Below are 19,891 nucleotides of genomic sequence, written 5' to 3'. Positions count from 1 at the left end.
AGACGGTATGACGACATGCCAATAGGGGTCTTAAAAGCAGTCTGATATGCTCATAAAGCATCGTCTAAGTGCTGGGACCAATCCTTGTGGTTCGAGAGGACTGTCTTCTCTAAAATCTGCTTGATCTCCGTATTCGAAACCTCAACTTGTCCACTGGTCTGGGGATGATAGGGGGTGGTGAATCTATGGTTGACAGAATATTTTCTCAACAGAGAAGCTACCTGTACGTTCCTAAAATGCTTGCCACCATCGCTAATCATCGCACGTGGAACACCAAAGCGACTAAAGATATTGTGCTTAATGAACTTAAGCACGACTCTATGATCATTGGCTTTGGTTGCCACTGCCTTGACCCATTTGGACACATAGTCCACCGCCACTAAGATATACAAATTTCCAAATGATGGTGGGAACAGACCCATGAAACCTATGCCCCAAATATCAAAAATCTCTACTACTAAAATCGGGAGCAAGGGCATCATGTCCCTCTTGGACATGTTCTCTGTCTGCTGGCATATGAGACACTTCCTAAAAAACTCATGAGCGTCTCTGTGGAGTGTGGGTCAAAAAAATCCAAACTGTAAAACCTTTACAGCTGTCTTTCTACTGCTAATGTGCCCTCCACAAGCTAACAAATGACTGCACCATCCATGGCAGATTCTGATTAGCATTTTCTGTATCTTTTTTATTTCATTAAGTATTGAAGCAATTGATGCTCTACGTCTAATTGCATCCTTCGCACTCCGCTTCATAAATCCATCCTCTGCATTGCCACAACATATGTCCCACAGCCTCATCGGCACATTAAAATTATCCATTGTGATTCCATCAGCAGTAACAGATCCAATCCGCTGTGAAGTTGGCAATTCGAGTTTGCTGTGAAACTCTATTATTGGATCCATCCCATTAGGGAATTGAGTTTACTTTGAAATGCTGCAAACTCTGCATAATTTGATCATTTGCATCTTCTGATTATCTGTAAATATAGCATCCAGTCGAGCATTCATTCATTCACATGATCACAACATCTTCATCCACATCATTTCATCTTCACTTCTAGCATCTTCATTCACAACATTTCATTTCAATTACAGCAACTTTATTAGCATCAACTTCATTACATCATTTTGCATTGCATCCGGTTGTTCATTGCATCTTCATCTCCTCTACATCCACACTGAATAGTCCATCGGCATGTGCATTTCATTTTTTGTTTTCTTCATTTGCATGCCTAAATTTTAATTTATATCCTCATTTTCTGTTGTAGCTTCATTCTATGCATTCACAACATCCTCATTTCCTGTTGTAGCTTCATTCTATGCATTCACAACATCCTCATTTCCTATTGTAGCTTCATTTTATGCATTCACAACATCCTTATTTCCTGTTGTAGCTTCATTCTATGCATTCACAACATCCTCATTTCCTATTGTAGCTTCATTTTATGCATTCACAACATCCTCATTTCCTGCTGTGGCTTCATTCTATGCATTCACAACATCCTCATTTTCTGCTGTAGCTTCATTCTATGCATTCACAACATCCTCATTTCTTGTCGTAGATTCATTCTAGGCATTCACGACATCCTCATTTCCTGTTGTAATCTCATTTACTTTAGCAACTTCATTTGATGCATATTCATTCCCTGCATCATTTCATCATTTTCACAACACTTCATGCACTGCATCATCTCCATACACTGTATTATTTTGCATTGCATCTTACTGTAGCATACATATTTCATCTTCTGTATTTAGCATATGCTTGTATATTTCATCTTAGCATATGCCTGGTATTTTTAGTATAGGTATATGCATTGCATTTCATGTAGACAGATGCATGTCATCTTAGCATATGCCTTGCATTGTAGCCCATGCATATGTGTTTTATCTATATATATGCATTGCATTTAGGCATATGCATATACATTACATCTTAGCCTATGTATGTGCATCTCATATATGCATATGCATTGCATTTTAGCATATGCATATGCATCTCATCTTAGCATATGCATATATACTTTATTTTAGCATAAGGCATATGCACTTCATTTTAGCATAAGCATATTCATTTCATCCTATGCATTCTACATATTGTCCATATTATGTTTTACTTTGCAATTTCATTTGTTATCTTTTATTGTTTGTCACTTAGTCTCTTGTTAATCATAATCTTCATAATTTTTATCCTTGATTATTAAACGGGTCAGGTCGACCTGATACGATTACACAACACGGCATGTTGCGGGTTCGATCTGGCCGTCACAAACATAAACCCCAAGCAAAGTGTTCCAAGAAACCACATCTCGTTGAGGCATATCATCAAACACTTGCTGAGCAAATCAAAATCTCCCATAGCAACCGTAGAAATGGATCAACGCGTTCGCAATGAAGACATCAGCGACAAACCCGAGCTTTGCGACATGCCCATGGACCTGCTCGCCTTCCGATAAGGCAGGGGCGTGCGCAGGCCTTGAGGATGAAGAGAAAGGTGTAGTTGTTCCGGGAGATGCCGCGGGAGACGAATTGGGCATAGAGGGTGACCCCTCGGAGAGGGTCTCCACGTTCGGCGAAGCCCCGGATGAGCGTGTTCTAGGCAAAGGTGTCAGAGTTGCGGATGCAGTGAAAGACGACTAGAGCGTAGTCCAGCGAGGAGGAGGGGGGAGGGGGGGGGTGAGCAAGCGGCGATGAGCGGGCCGGCCGTGGCGGTGACGTCGATGAGGCCGGAGGTGATGATCTGAGCATGAGCTTGCTTGATGTGGGACAACGACAAGCATCGATGGAGGAGGGAGAGGGAGGGGTGGGTTGCCAGTGCGGGAGGCATTGCCGACAGAGAAGGGTGGCAGAGGTGGGTAGGAGAGAGAGTGTGTGTGGTGATGGGTAGCGGTGGGCATTTGGGAATGGACTATGGGGTGACCTGCCCGCCTAACCTATGTAAACGGGTTGTGGGTTCGTGTAAACGGGTTGACCCGCCCGCCTAACCCGTTTATTAAACGAGTCAAACGGGTTGGGGGGTTGGCATACCCTTAACATGAACCCGACCCATTTAATAAACGGGTTAGGCGGGTCGACTCGTTTATGACACGAATCCATTTAAGCCAAACCCGAACCCGGCTAAGAAGCGGGTTGGTGGGTAGTGTCAGATTTTGCCACCCCTAGACTGGAAGGAAACTAATCAAACATGAAGATATTGCCTAGAACACGTATATCATCTACCTATGAGGGACTACATAGTGGTTGACATTAATCATGCACAAACAACGTGTTTGTGATAACGTTAATCAGTATGAAGTGATAAGGTTAAAGAACAACAACCTAGCTATTGGCTGTAAAAGAATATTGCAGATGAAAGAAAACAAAGCAACAAGAAAAGAGAAAAAAAAAGGAAAGAAAACTATCTAAATTGCAGAAAGCTAAGCTGAAACAATACTACAACATCATGGCCTAACAACTGTTGATCACACAACACATAGTCTGTGTTTTTATTCAGCATGATTTATCAGGCTGCAAAGAAAAATATTATGATCTAACATCAATGCGAATCACGTTGATTGTTGGCCATTCAATAAAGAAATAGAATAATGCTGAGTCCAGCCACTTGTAGGCACTCGTTCTCAGTTCCCATCGGCTACACGAGTCACGCACGCTATGCGTGTTTCAATAAAATAGGATAAAATGCGATAAAAATAAGATATAAATCCTAAAAAAATCACTATGAACTAGATTCGATTAGCTACTTTTTTAGAAGAAGAAGAAAATAAATTCTATTCTAAATGTGATGTAATGCTTTTATGAACCTAAGAATTCAGCAAGAACTAATTTATATGCAAATCTATAAAGAGATGGTAGAGAAGAAGCAAACCTTAATGGCTCACCTCCGATGGACGGGTTGAGAAGAAGAGTGGCTTTTTTGTTGCGATCATACGAACCTTCACCCTCTTCAATGATAGGGATACTAAGAATCGGCGATGACGAGGGTAAAAAAAAAAGAAGAGAAAGAAGAAGAAGAAGAAAGAAGAAAAGGGAAGAAAGCCTATTGGAGAAGAAAGAGATGAGAAAGAGGAAAGAGAAGAGGTAGAGAGGAGAGAGAAGGGGGGAGGGCGCAAATCTCAAGAGGGAAAAACGTTTTCCCCTTCCTCTAACAAATTTATTTATAGTCTCTAATTAGGTTTTTAAAAAATCTTTCAAAAAAGAGTCCATAAAATTTTTAATATTTTAAAAGACTTCTCTTTCTAAACATATTTTCTAAAAACTTAATTAGTTTCCCCAAAATACTTTAAAGAGGCACAATTTGCTAAAATTATGATTTGATAAAAAATGATGAAACCCTTTTCAAACAAGCATTTTTAAGCATTTATCATACATAGTCATGCATGAAAATGTGTAAAATTATGCATAAAAATTATGCATGATCACATTCACGATAGCATGCAGCCTCACCCGTTCAAACATCTCTGGTTGTCGATCCTCCGACTAAGCCACAAGTTCGTAGGTCTTCTCACATGGTAGGAACAACTTTCAAACTCTGGTGCTCCAATAAACAATAGTTCTTCGCCTTACTCGCAAATAGTGGTCAATCCCTCGAGAGTTAGATTCGTCACTTGTGAGTGAATGTGGTGATATTCTATCTTGAAAAGAGTACTACCCCGTACATAGTCATAGTCTGAGGAGACAAGTGTGGTAGAGAGGTCCCCTACTTCGATTCTCGTCCCATTAGCATCTTCGATTCGAGAGAAGAGATGACCCTCAAAGGTCTTTTCGGTCCTTCGCCATTTTATCGTGGACCTATTGATCGACCAGCTGTGGAGCTAACCCTTTTGTTCTATTGGTTTGGTGGTGGCTACTCAACTTCGCTCAATCGTAAGCCTCTCTAATCTAAGTAATCTTGGTTCCCCCGAATCACGAAAGTGGATTTGTTCCATGCATTCCAATCCATAAGCCAAGCATCCCTTTTACATTGCCCTTAACCCCCTGCCCCAAACCAAGAAAGAAAGGACAACTACTATTGATCAAGATGAATTTGGATAGGGTTGGCCTTTCACCCTTACATTCGACTTCATTCAAAGGTTCCATTCCACCTGCCATAAAAGAAAGCAGAAGTTCTGCCCTTGGAGTCAAGTTCCGAAAGCTTCACTTGAGAGCCTGTCTACACATTTTTAACCCTTGCTCATCTTTTCATAACTAGGCTTGTTAATCAAGCTTACTTTCGCCTGGCTTGGGACCAGACCCACTTACAAGGAAAGACTGACTGACTTAGGGCCCCATACAGTGCCGTGGGGCCTACCCAAATGCTCTGACAAATTGACAGTGAGACAAAAGTAGGGCAAAACACAAGCGCACGAAACCGTCATCAAACTACGGACAGAATAAATGAAGAGCGTCTATTTTTCGCAGCTGGGTCCAGCAGGTTTCGAGTGGGGGCCCACTCTCACGTCCGGCAGGTCACAGGTGTCAACGTCACCAGCTGGCGCCCCCCGAGTTCGAAACCGCGGCCTGGACAGGAAACAGTTTAAACCATGCAAACAAAGCCGTGATACTTCCCACAAATCACACTCGTGCCAGTTCCCCACGCCCATGTACTTTTTCCTGTTTTGTTGAGACAAAATGGTCCTTACTTTGTCAAAATCGGACTCGTGGGGCCCTTACCTGATAATGACGTGTCTGATCTGGCCCAGTATTGTCGACCTGAACGTATCGTATTACCAGAAAATCGATACGATACTGATCTGAATCGGTTATTTTTAATAAATGTAAAAATAACTTAAAATTATTTTTTAATAACATTAACACGTGTCATGTAATCTTTTTTTAATTATTTTTTAACTGTGAATCGCCCGATACATGTCCGATTCTGTTGACTCATTGGCCAAGCGATATAGGTCTGATTCCGATACTGATAACATTGATACGGTCCCAGTCTGACGAGAGGGTTGTGTATGTTCGCCCCCGATGATTCACTGAATCCCACGTCTGTGTTCGGGGCTTTGAATGAGCACCACGTATACAAGCACATGGGGCTCGTATTCCCGTGTATGTTGACATAACTTTGTATCGGACTCTGGTGTTGTTGCAAAGACTTAAGTACCTTTTGCAGTGTTTTACGGAGAAAGAAGAAGAAACATGTTCATCTCGTTCTGGTGACGGGTGTTCTACGAAATGTAAATCCCCCCTTCTGTAAGGGCAAAAGGCCATGAACACGTTGGGAGGAACCCTCAGACCCCCCTTCTGTAAGGGTAAAAGCTCTGAATCAGACTCCATAACTCTTCAAGTTGAATGATGCTACCCACACTGGGAGGAGCTCTCAGACCCCCCTTTCTGTAAGGGTAAAAACTCTAAATCAGACTCCACAACTCTTCAACTCCAGGGAACGAGATGAACACCCGTCACCGGAACGACGGCTCCGCTGAGACCTCCTCGCTATGGAGAAGAAGACGACGTGGTGGAGCTTTTGCTGGCCATCCTCAGCGCGACTGCACCGACTGGGTTGCTGTCGATGAGGAGGGCGAGAACAGTGACTCTTAGCTTGGGCAATCTTTCTTTTGATGATTGTGGTTGTAATGTATCGTTGAAGTTAAAATGGGGAATGAAATGACAATAGAAATTGCTGAAAATTTACAGAAATAAACTAGACTCAATAACAAAGACACCACTTTTTACGGATTTGGAATATGACCTCCGGTTAGGGAGATATGACTCTGACAAGTTGGTCCTAATTTGCGGAAGACACTACAAATCACTATAGCGATTTGCGGAAGACACTACAAATCGCGGATTTGGAATATGACCTCTGGTTAGGAAGATATGACTCTGACAAGTTGGTCATAATTTGCGGAAGACACTACAAATCGCTATAGCGATTTGCGGAAGACACTACAAATCGCTATAGCGATTTGCGGAAGACACTACAAATCGCTATAGCGTTTCGCGATTTACGAAAGACACTACAAATGCTACAAATTGCTGTAGGAAAGCCCGATAATACTACAAATCATTGTTGGAAGGCCCAAAAAAATTGTGGAGTCTGTTCCCTGGAGTTGTTGGAAGGCCCTACAAATCAATGATGCTACAAATTGGTGACGGGTGTTCATCTCGTTCCCTGGAGTTGAAGAGTTATGGAGTCTGATTTAGAGTTTTTACCCTTACAGAAAGGGGGGTCTGAGAGCTCCTCCCAGTGTGGGTAGCATCATTCAACTTGAAGAGTTATGGAGTCTGATTCAAAGCTTTTACCCTTACAGAAGGGGGGTCTGAGGGCTCCTCCCAACGTGTTCATGGCCTTTTGCCCTTACAGAAGGGGGGATTTACATTTCGTAGAACACCCGTCACCGGAACGAGATGAACATGTTTCTTCTCTAGAGAAAGAAAGGGTTTTACAGTGTTTTACGGAGAAAGAAGAAGAAAACATGTGTCATTTTTTTGAACAGAAAAAGAAGAAGACTTTGAAGAGTCAACATCATCCTCGACTTTCTGGATGGAAGACATGTTTGTCCTTTTTTTAAACTATTTGTTTTTTCTTTTTTGAATGAAAAGCATTTTTGTCATTTTCTCAAACCATCACTTTATGAAAAAAATAGCAATAAAGGGTACTTAAGTCTTTGCAACAACACCAGAGTCCGATGCAAAGTTATGTCAACATACACGGGAATACAAGCCCTATGTGCTTGTATACGTAGTGCTCATTCAAAGCCCCAAACACAGACGTGGGATTCGGTGAAATCATCGGGGGAACATATAACCTGCTTTGCAGTATGACACCTACCGGAGACACCGCCGTCCATCGGTGCCGTCCTTTTCTCCCCCAACTCCCTCTCAAGGAGGGAGAGAACTATACGACTTCGCGAACGGTTGGTCGGTTTAGACACTCCCAAATCAATCAATACCCATCAATCCGTCCCGCCCTTGGGGTCCTTTCCTTTTCCTTTTTCGCTTCCTTCTCTTCTTCTTCCTCTGGGCCTTCTCTCTTTATTCAGAAAGAAAAAAAAAATCCTTCGGGGGATTAGAACAGCTCGCGCCCATGGTTCGGATACAGTGTTTTGGTGAGGTACGTGATACGTATGCTTTTCTCTCGTGACGGTTCTGTTTCAGCGAGTGCAAATTCGAGGGTTTTGCTTTCCCCTCGGGTTCTGCGTTCTTTCCTCTGTTCTCTTCGCTTTTTCTTGCTTCCCGTCTAGGGTTTTGTGCTCGCCTTGGGAGCTTGTTTCTGCCGCTCGGTTTGGTTAGCCGGGTCGTTTGGCTTAGCGGCGCTGCGCTCGATGCTCGGTACGATGTCGCGGAAATTTCATTGAACCTACCTTATCATTTAGAAGCTGACCGAGCGGCTGATTTTTCGATGAAAGCCTTCTGTCCTGTGGTTTTGTGGTTCTTTTTGTGTTTGGATCCTTTGTCTGGAAAAAACACTTCGGTTTTCGCTAGCATTGATTTGAGCGATCGGAGGATTAGTGGCGGTGAAGCCTTACTTAAGCCTTAGTTTTGTGAATTCGGTGTATATGCACCGAAAATTTGGTTGTTTTCGGTTTATCCTGCTGAGATTATCAATTGTTTCGAATTTGTGGTGTCTGCGAATTCGTGGTTTCTGTGATCGAGTTTGGGACGGGATTAAAATTGTTTTACGGAGGATTGAGCTATGGGCTCTGTCGCTTGAGGAAGTGTAAATAAAATTTGTTGTCTTTGTGCTTGTTTGGTGTCTGTTTTGGTTGGAGCTTTGTTTTAATAGGAAATCTTAAGTTTAGAAGCTCAATTGAAACGATTTTTCAGGCGTGAGATGTAGCGAGTAAGAAAAAAAAAAGTTCGATCCTTCTTCCTCCTTGGAGCACTGATGTAGACGGTAGTTTATCTGTGTAGGATTGTTCAAGCTCTAAAAAACAGTATCAGTATAATGCCTGGTAGGCTGCCCTAAGTCGAGCACCAGCACGGGCAGTAGTTCGTCGGGGATGACGTCAATATTCTGGGTGTTAGGTTGCCTAAAATGGAGAAACTGGGAACTGTGAACCTTGACTAGATAATGCCTCAATGATTTGTCTTTCTAAGTGCGTTTCCCTTTTTGGAACAAAAACACAAGATTTCCCGTATCGCAACTATTGCTCAATTATTATGTATCCTAAGGTAGTTAATGTCAATGTTTTTGTCGGCCATGTAGTTATTATTTGTGATCTCTGGTGGAACACTGAGGTTCTTGATTCCACACAAGGGAAGGAAAAGATGAAAACAGAACATACAAAGAAATTAGAACACAGTTGTTCAATTCTACATATGAAACATTTGTGGAAATCCTTCACCATGCATGTTTTATTATCTGTTCTTATTTATCGCGGAAGTAGAATATTGGTGGATGTGATATATATTAGTTTTGATTCATTGTACTAGGATAATACTTTGATCTCATCTTGACACCCATTTCAGGTATTTATTGTACTGTTTTATTCGTAAGGCTCCTATGGAAAAAGCTAAGAAGGTCTACTTTTATTATGTATATCGGTGTATCTGCATTTATATTGGTTCTCAAAAGGCTGTATCCCTCCAGAATTCCATAGTGGAACCCTGCTCCATGTCATTGCTTGACCCACTATTTTAATCTTCTCCTAAATAATATATGGGGCCTGATTCGAATGTAATAACTTCTTTATTTGCCTGGCTGATTTCTTTTGGATAGTGTTGCTACTCAACTGAATTTGCTGAAGAACTGTTTTATCATGGCACATTGATGTGTTGCATGTGCAGCTGAAGAAGAAACTTCTCTCTATTTATTCTGGATATGCCCTTTTTTAGTAGATTCTACTCCTTGGCATGGTTGGACTGAGGGCTCGCAACTGATTTCTTCATTTAGGCAGAGCTTTTCCGATAAATATGAGAGGGCACAAATGGCTTTCTGTATGGAAATGGTGGTTGCTTCATAAATGGTGGTATATTTAGAACGAGAGTAAATAAGAGGAATCTGAAAAGAGTTGTACCGTTCATTTTAGTAATGGGATGATCTAAAATGATTATACCATACGCTAAGGAGATATGGCTGTATGAAGACCTGGTTTGGATAGGCACTAGTAGAATCAGCACTCTAGTGGCTATCACTGATTTGTAAACTTCTTTTGTTTATTATTTTCTCCTTGGTGGGTTATTTATTATGGCCACACTGTCTTCTTTGCATGAAAGCAGGCCTTCCATGCCCCACCCTCCCAAAAAAAATAATGGAAAGAACAAATTCTGTAAACAGATAAACATTGTACTTGGCTAAGGGATGATGAGTTGCAGAAATCTTTGGTTTACCAGATGCTGGGCTTCAAACGAATCATTGAAGCCCTTACAAGCTTAGCATAACGGTTTTGAACCCAAGATATTTCTCTCCCTGAACTGTGGATGACCATTCTACCTTACCTCTAATTGCTAGCCAGTTGGCTGGCCTAATTTAGAGTGGACACAAGCCCTAATTCGCTGTGAGAGGCTACTTCTTTAAACCTGTAGGTTTTGATCAGCTATTCTTGGAGCTAAATACAATATGCTTAAGTTCCTTACATGTTTTTTCAGTATAAATTGTGGTCATGCACGTATCTACTTGTCAGATATCTGCAATTCCAGATGCCATTTCTGTTTGTTATTAGGTTACTCAATTAGCTACTTATTATACATTCCTATGATTGGTCCATTGATCTATAAGCTATGTCACATGGGTGCGGGTGCGGCGCAATTTCAAAAAATTTGGACACGGGGACTCGGCTATATATATATATATTAAAATATATATATATATATATATATATATATATATATATATATATATATATATATATATATATATATATATATAAGACTCGGTCAAAGTTGTGCCCATTAGGGGACAGGTGATGAGTTGTGAAGGCATTCTGTACACTTTCTTCATACAGGAATAATTCACTTTTGGGCACTTTCTTCATACACTGTAATAATTCACTTTCTTCATACAGGAAAAAACCACAAAAACTTGAGTTGTGCCCATTCTGTACTTAAAACATGAAAGTGTACAGGTTTTTTAGTTGTGATGGGTTTTTTTCCTTACAGCTGTAGCCCAGAAAATTTAAAAAAAAAAATTCAAAAAAAAAAAATTCCAAAAAATGGACCAAAATGACCCTGGGTGCGTTGACCACACCCAGGGTCGGGTTGACCGAGTCCGAGCCGCACCCGTGTCGGTGCGTGTCGACGCGGGTGCGGCGACCTTGGAGCCGAGTCCGTGTGACATAGTCTATAAGCCGTGGATAAGTTCATTTAGCTTAGAACCTCCCAAGGTATAAAACCTTATATAATAAAACCACTGTCCATCACTTTTGTAGGATCTCATTGTTAGCACTATGGAAGTGTAGCTTTGGAATACCCAAGAAAATTTGACTGCAAAATTGCAACCGGCTTCTCATTTTATTAACTTTTTTACTCTCATCTACAGGAATCAAGTTCCTGATATTTCTATGAATATATTCATGATCTAGGTTCACAGCTCTTATCTTGTTCCTGGGTGTTATTTACTTGGCATAAGATGGTGGGAAAGGTTGTAGGATGCCCATGTTATCAGAATGCATATTGCATAGAAGATCAGGCATGCTGTAGTGACATTGTGAAATTTCGTGTGAGCAGTTTCATGAAGTGACGTTGAGGGATTGGAGTACATCCAGAATACTTTGGGATTGCAATACTGTAGTAGATGCAGCAATACTTTCCCTTTTTCTAATGAAAAAGGGTTTGAGAAATGAAATTTCTGAAATAAGATATAAAATCCATGTAGAAACTTTTGTTGGAATAAATTTGAGTTTTTATTGCTTGAGTATGAACAATTTCCAAAGAATTTATTTTCTTTAGGGGGCGCTTGTTATACCCCCACTCAAGGGAAGCCATTTTCCCTTGAAAGGGACACTTAGGAGGGAAAGTGCTTCCTCATGGGGGAGGTGTGAACCCATTTTTATAGGAAAGATGCTATTTTGTATTTATCATATGGACCCTCCAACATACGTCTCATGGTAATGTTTATTTCACCCTCTTGGGGAAGCAGCTCTCTTTCTTATGAAAGACAGCCTACATAGGTTGTCTTTCATAAGAAAGGGCATGAAACAAACACCTCCTTAGGGTTTCACCCACACTATAGGATCTGGCAAGAACACCCTCTTTCATAGAAAAGGGCATGAAATGACCACCTCCATAGGGTTTCATCCACATTATAGGCTTCATATCATCTGGCAAGAACCTTTTCACACTATAGGCTTCATTTTCTTTGGGCTCCACTTAATCTACTTTTGGGTGTTTGGTTTAAACCTTGGAGCATAAGGCGGGTGAAGAAGATAAGGTGGTGGTTCCAAGGTCACTTGGTGGATCTTAACGTTGGAATGAAATACCACACTTTTTAATAGTAGTGCCACTTTCCTAGCTGCTATTTCCATGAGAACAATGAGACTTGAGGACTTCTGCATCTTTAACATGGTCCATAAAGACAATGTTTTCAACATGTTTATAGGGTGATCATACCAGCAAGAAAGATAATGTATAGTGCAAAGCTTTGTAACTTATTTGATTTTTGTCCTATGTGAATTTTTGTATAGTCTTTAATGAGAGACATGTCTGGATATTTAAAGGGAAGACTCTTATTAGTCAAACTAGTTTATTCTTTTTGGATTAAAGTCTAAAAGACCATATTTCTTCTCATTGATCTCTAGTCTTGAAACTGCTGTAAAAAATTTCCTTAGCAGCCAGTATTGCCATATCCAAGTGTGAGAAGCTTCACTAAGCACCAATATAGCATCTGCAAATTGTGAGTTACGGGGAGAATGCCCAGTAGGGGCATAATGTTTAGGAAACCCATAGATACTGCTTTCTTTACCATCAAAGAAATCTTTCACTAGCAGTATCAAAGATAGGGGGTGAAAGTGGATTGCCTTTCTCAAGCTCTACCAACCGATGGCAAAGTAAACCTCCATGCGATACCATTAAAGTTATATATGAGATAGCAGTCTTACTAAAACAAAATGAGATAGCAGAAATGAAATGGACCTGTTGATCCAGGCCTTTCACTGTTGTTCAGAACCTATTCCTTCCAAGCAAGCGACGAGAAAATCTCAGCCTATAGAATTAAACACCTTTTTCTATGTCCTTTAGTGTAAATGTTGGCAATTTATTTGAGCAAATGGTGTCTACTGTATCATTACGAAATCAATGTTATTCTGAGAATGGTAAGGGAAAAGGTTCCTGCCAAAAATTTTGTGATGTTTGGCTTCTCAATCCAGCTCAGTTCTTGGAAGAACCATTTAGGTAAAGCTGGTAAAACAAATACAGGTACACTACTTTGTCATCATTGTAATTTGCTGATTAAACACATAGGAGAAGTGATTCCACATAACAATGTAGGCAATATAAATACAGTTGGAAATTCTTGCAAGTTGTGAGTTTCTGGTTAAATCTGAAGGATTGGTGATTGATTTGATTTGATTTGATTCTTTTGGTTGTTGTGGCATCTGATTATTTTCAGAATCTCGCTGTATGTGTCCCTCGTATTGTAATGATTGTTCTTATCAACTACGGCCACCTGTATTCTGTGAATCAACAACCTGGAGTTGGTTGTTGATATACCTGTTTGTGAAATTTACATTATTTTCCCCAAAAAATTGACTCTTTTTCTGAATCCACACAAAACAAACACATGAACTGTTGGAAACACAAAAAATGGATGCAGCAAATGAGGTTTGTTATCTTCAAAATATGTGCTAAACAATAGTTCTCCCGACACACATGATAGTTTCAAGAATGAAATGATGAAAATGTTTGAAACTTAAAGACATTATATGCAAATAAATGATCAATTCTCCTGGTGTATGTTATAGTTGATTAAACTGGACAGGCTTTTTTCTTTTGCTGCATTTTGGACATTTAATGAATGACTAGTTGTACTTTTCTCCTTGGGATACCATACCAACATTTATTGGGTTGAATATACGGCAAAGAAGACACAAGTAGCTTTTGACTTTTGCAGGAACCTTTTGTCTTTTTTCAATTTCTGTTTGCCAAAAAATTTATTTTTTTCTTGAGCATGCAATCAAACTGAAAGTTCAAGCTCTCCTTGGTGTCATACCTTGAATAAATTTTATGCTCTCCCTTCAAACTAATCCTTGCTAGTAATAATTTTGCAGAATCAGAAGCTGAAGTGGGTTCTCATGTTTACTGTAGTTTTGGCTCCATGTTTGTAAGGAGTAAACTGATGGTCTGGATGGGAGGATCTCTAATTCACAAAATGTAACTTAAGTTTTTATATCATTATCAGTATTCTTGACAGTGAATAAAACATGACACTGGAAGGCTTCTTTACATCAATGGACTTGGAGGAAGGGCTTATAAGCCCTTCTAAGGTTGAACAGTTGGTTTCTTTGATGGATCAGGATAAAGTTCAAGGTAATGAGGCAGATTTACGTCGGCATTGGTCCACTGTTGCAAACACCTTATCTATTACACAGAACAGTGATTGCCTGAGATATTTTATTCAATTAGGTGGTGTGAAATCATTGGACAGTTGGCTCCAAGAAGCTCAGAAGGGTGAAGTCAGTGACATCGATATGCCAATGGAAGAACTAATAATTATAGTTTTAGATGCACTCAAGAAGCTTCCCCTTGATCAAAGAGGGTTGGAATCATGTGGAATTGGGAACACTGTTTCATGTTTCCTTTCACATGAAAATTTTGAGATTCAGGGCCGAGCAAAAAACTTGACTTCTGGTTGGGGAAAGGTCATAGATATGGATACAGACATGAAGGAGAGAGACAGAATTATAATTCTTCAAGGATGTGATGACAGATTTTTGAAAGATTCAAATTCCTCTGAGAATATTGAGCATTCAAAATGCCAAAAGCTTGACACTTTAACAACTAAAGATACCCCTCTTGAGAATTCCATTGAGGGGGAATGCAATGCTCAAAGTGCCCAGGATTCCATCTCTAATGTTGTTCCTGTTGATGTCAGTGTGGTGGATGGTGAAAAGAAATGCACCACTCATGGAAATCTATTGAAAACTAAAAGCAGGCAATATGCAACTGATTGTCCAGCCAGTGTAGATACATGCGGACTTGGTGAAAATGATACTTTAGTAGAAAGCTCTGTTACTTCCAATATACAACAAAAATCTTTGGAAGAGATAGCTCCTGAGTACAGATATTTGATAAATGTAACAGATCTGGACCATGGTAAGGTTTCTGAAGATGGAGAAAGAAGCAAGATGGTTGGTGAAAATCAGTCAGATACAGGGAAGAGCCATGTTGAAGATAAGCCTTTGGTTGTGCCTCTGGAATCATCACAGAAGAAACAAATTGAGCCCTCATCACCTGTGTTGAGGAATCTTATCTCATCAGTGTCTCCAGATGTTATCCACACTTCAGCTGAACCTGAGCCATGTGATGCAGATACAGAAGGCAAAGAGAGTAGACCCATCTTATGCAGGACTCACAGTAGCCCAGATCAGAAGCCTAATGAGTCACAATCTGTGTTATTATGTGAGAATTCGTCAGATTATTGGAAAAAGATAATGCAGCAGAAGCCTGAGAAGCATAAAGATGTGTCCTTGTTCTGTGAGGGGACTGACAACAATGTTTACACCATTCACGACATGCATGAGTTTGGCATATCATCTAAGGAGCCAGACACCTTTAGAACAGAGGATGTAAAGGAAGATTTCCTAGTTAAATCTGATATGAAGACGAAAGCAGTTGAAAGGATATCAGTTCTGGAAGAACAGAACCATTCTTCAAATTTGACACTAGAAAGAGAAAATATGATAGAGAGGAATGGAAAGAATTTAGAAATGGACCTTGTATATGGAGTAGTTGATGCACTCGAGGTGGCTAGGCAGGTTGCAAAAGAAGTGGAGGAAGAGATGGGAATTTACAGAGAGGTTTCATGCAGCTCTGGCTCCAAAAGGGACATGGACAGTGAAACAATAAATCCTAGTACTGCTGATTCTTGTGAACTCCAGAAAAGATCAGAAGAGGTTGAGAAAAATGAATCATGCAATGAGCAGCACAATTTAGAAAGGTATCATTCATCGAAGGAGGTGGACCAGGAAATGTTGGCAGAAAATGAACAGTCATGTTCAGAAGGAGCAGATATGCCAAAAGAGATCATTACCGTACTTGAAAATGAGGATAAATCTCATGATCAGGAGTCCTCTCAACTAACAACAGTGCCTCAGGAATCAAGTGTCAATGAAAGGACTCATTTTAGTTTCAATCTGAATGAGGATATTCAGATGGAAGAAGCTGATTGCCCTGAACAGTCTCTGGGTGCAACTGCTGTATCTTCATTCAATTTCAAAAACTTGTCAGTACCAATTCGAGTGGTAGCAGCATATAGGGGACCTGTTGATTTGCCCGTGACTCACTTGCACTTTGTGGGGGAGTTAGGATGGAAAGGAACTGCAGCAACTAGTGCATTCTATCCAGCATTGTCTCGAAGGACTCCAGACAAAGACAAGGCATGCTCCACTGAAGAGAATAACCATATTCTGAAACAGAGGGGCATCGACCTCAATGTAACTGATGGAGGTGATGTTGCAGCAACAGATATCTTTGTGGACAAACATGTCCCTGTGTCATCAACTCTACCTTCTGGCAACTCAACTGTGGAAGTCAGCTCAAAACGGGTTGAAAAGCTTAATCTGGATCTCAATCGCGCTGGTGAAAATGATGAAAATTGCGGAGTTGTTTTATCAAATCAACAGGCAGACTGTAGACAGCAACACCAACGAAATGAGGGGTTCAATGCATATGTGCCATCTTCTTCAAGGGCTCCAGCAAGGGACTTTGATCTTAATGACAAACCACCTTCCAGTCACCCTTATGATTTTCATCCATCACACTCCAATAAACCTTCAAAGCTATCAAGAATTGATGTTCCTATTGTCTCAATAATGGGATCGAGGATATACCCAGAGGCTGATCATGTGCTAGCGCCAAACTGGTCTGATTTGGGTTCGTTACTTCAACACTCTGCCTCTGAGCATCAAAAGGAGGTTGTGAACCCTACACAGCCATTCTTAGTAGCTGGGGCTGGTGTGTTTCCCTATATCGGACAGATAGGCAGGATTGTTCCTCTACAGCCCACTCTGGCTTATGCAATTCAGCCTCCTTTCCCCTACAACGGGATGGGTCTAGGCCTTACAATGCCATCTAATTCTTCCATTTACATATCAAGTGCAGTTCCTTACATGGTGGATCCTCGTGGAAGCACCATCATCCCCCAGATGCTTGGCCCAGGGACACTTGCTACTCTTCCCAGACCTTTTCTCATGGGTATCACTGGTGGACCTGGCACTAATGATGCTGGTCCATCAATGCCAAATCTTGACCTGAATGCTGCAGGATCAATATCCTTGGAGACAAATTCAAGAGAGGGCCCTAGCATCAAAAACCTATTCTTGCATGGAACCAGCTCTTCTATGGAAGATCACCCCAAGCCCTTTCAACAAATTTCTGTGGCAGCGTCTTCTGTGAAGAGGAAGGAGCCAGATTATGGTTGGGAGCCTTATCGAGTTGGCTAAAACAGACAGCAATATTTTTTCCCAATTTTATTTGATCTCCACTGATGGTGCGTCGAAGAGCACACAACTGGAGTCTCTAATCATAAGTCATGGCATTTGATGATTTCAGCTTCTCCCACCCCTTCTTAATCAATCTTGCAGTGCAGAGATTACGTTGGTGCATTGTTGGAGGCATGGGCAGGTATATTTTTGGGGGATTTTTCACATGCTGGGGTTCTTTTCTTGTTCTGTCAAATAAGTTGCAACATGCAGCTCCTGATAGTCAAAACCGTAGTTCTGATTCTTATCAGGTCCTCGTTTAATCTTATTATATTGGCTGTTTCTCCTGCAATCCTGTAAATCGAGTTCACAATTCTTACAAATATGAATTCATATCAATGAGCAATGATTTTCTTTTCTTTCTTGTGTTACTGCACTTAGCCACTTACAACATGTGTTATCAATTGGAGAAAGGGTTAAACCTTCTTGCTGCTTCAGTTGGTCACCGTCCAGCTTGTGCTTCATTGTTATCATAAAAATTCATTGAAACATTTGATTTATGTTAAACTTGGTTGTCATTGAGGGCTTTGCGTTGGAAGGCTTCCCAGATTGTTGGTCTGTATGATCTCTCTTGTGTATCACCAATACAGGATCCACTGGAGCTGCTCAATGAAATTCCCATTAACCGTCAAGCTTTTTTTGTTATGAATTGACATTGATTGATTGTTTTATTGTCTCCTAATGTTTGTGTTAGGAAGTTTTTGTGTGCATTGCCACCGTCAAATATGTTTTCTTGTTAGGCAAGCTAGTAGTGGCAGCATCAACGGTCGTGACACATTAAGTTGGCTTTGGGTAATGAACTGAAAAAACAGATTGACTCAAAATATAAGTTCTCTCATCTGGGAAAAAATTGGACGAATACATTCTGATGTAACACCATGTAACTGGATAATATTGGCAATTAACAAGCCATTTAAACCTGACACACACGTGCATATATAGAAATTGGTAGGTATAAACCATCGTATAAGTATGAAGTGCACATGTTCTTTAGCATGTTTGGCACTTTTTTTTAAATATGATCCGGTAGATGTGTTTGAAATGGTCATTTGCTAGGAATTGACAAAAATTTTGTTTGAACTTTTGAATTTGAGCGAAATTTAAGTTAAATTTGAGTTAAACAACAACAAACAACAACAACAACAACGCCTTCATCCCAAAACAATTGGGGTCGGCGATATGAACCAAAAAAGAAAATCATTCTGGGTCTTCCACGTGAATCCTTCTCCTCCAATCATTTCTATCAAATGCCATGTCCTCGGTGAGGTTTAAAGCATTCATATCCTTTCCTATCACCTCCATCCATGTCTTTCTAGGCCTACCCCGACCTCTTTTAACTAATATATTTTCTCATTTCTCCATCCTTCTAACTGGAGCATCATTAGGCCTTCGCCGAATATGTCCAAACCACCGTAAACGATTCTCTCATCTTATTTGAGTTAAAATCAAATTAAATTCAAGCAAAATTTGAGAGTCTAAATTAAACTAAGACTCTAGTTATGTTCGTTATGAGCCGTAGATCTTGTATGAGATCAGTTTTGGTGATTTCTTTTATAAGTTGGTTCAAAAAAATATAATTTTTAAAATTGACCGACCGTTATTTTGGGTTTTTCAACTTAGATAAAGTTCAAAATTTGGTTTTTTTAAAATTGATAGGACTATATTTTGAATGCATCTTGATTAGGTTGGATATAATTCATGACATTTCGATCAATTTAGGAATGGATTGGATTGAATATAATTCAGGATATTTTAGATCACATCTCATTGGATTAGATAGGGTCGGACGCTACACTTCGAATAACGTCATTATTGTTTCAATAAAAAATTTAGTTGATCAGTGACTCACCTATTAAATTGGAGTTGACTTTGACGTTTCTCGTTTCGAGGGCATCAAAATTGACTATCTACACACTCAAATTGGTGTTTATTTGAGTGTTTTATCATCGATCGAAGTTCATACCTAATTGTATATCGAATATCAACATTTTTCATTGTCTACTAAATTTTCATATTGATCCGTGTGCGTACGATTAAATTTAATACCATCACAATGATCTACGTTTTGAGAGCTATCGAATCGATTATTTAAACATTGAATTTTATTGAGTCTTTGAGTCTATAAGCCTCTCAGAAGGTTACCATGTCACTGGTTATCAAGTCAGAGTAAAAAGTCTTCACATTTCTTCACTAGCTTAATCAATTTCGATATTTAATAAATTAAGACCCATAATTTATTTTCTTATTTTATTAATAAAGGAGATTAATAAATATTAACCTCTTATATTAGATATGAGACTTTTGCCTAATTTTATCTATAAATAGAGG

At 40.0% G+C, this 19,891-nt stretch overlaps 1 protein-coding gene across 1 annotated transcript; it reads left to right on the top strand.

Annotated features, from left to right (window-relative positions):
* Positions 1 to 7,900: 7,900 nt before the first annotated feature.
* LOC149817116 (uncharacterized) lies at positions 7,901 to 17,922 on the top strand. Its single transcript, XM_089987393.1, has 2 exons — positions 7,901 to 8,040; positions 14,132 to 17,922. The coding sequence occupies exon 2, from the start codon at positions 14,285 to 14,287 to the stop codon at positions 17,522 to 17,524; it is 3,240 nt and encodes a 1,079-aa protein (XP_089843519.1). The 5' UTR covers positions 7,901 to 8,040; positions 14,132 to 14,284; the 3' UTR covers positions 17,525 to 17,922.
* The last annotated feature ends 1,969 nt before the right edge of the window (positions 17,923 to 19,891 follow it).

Source organism: Nuphar pumila, chromosome 14, assembly GCF_984573655.1.
Source record: "Nuphar pumila chromosome 14, dmNupPumi1.hap1.1, whole genome shotgun sequence".
In the NCBI taxonomy this organism is placed as follows: Eukaryota; Viridiplantae; Streptophyta; class Magnoliopsida; order Nymphaeales; family Nymphaeaceae; genus Nuphar; species Nuphar pumila.
The sequence above is the reverse complement of the archived record's forward strand: the minus strand, read 5'-3'. Positions and strand labels throughout refer to the sequence as shown.

Bases quoted from the DNA above. Each gene is read 5' to 3' on its own strand.
- LOC149817116 (XM_089987393.1), top strand. From the start codon at position 14,285: ATGACACTGGAAGGCTTCTTTACATCAATGGACTTGGAGGAAGGGCTT.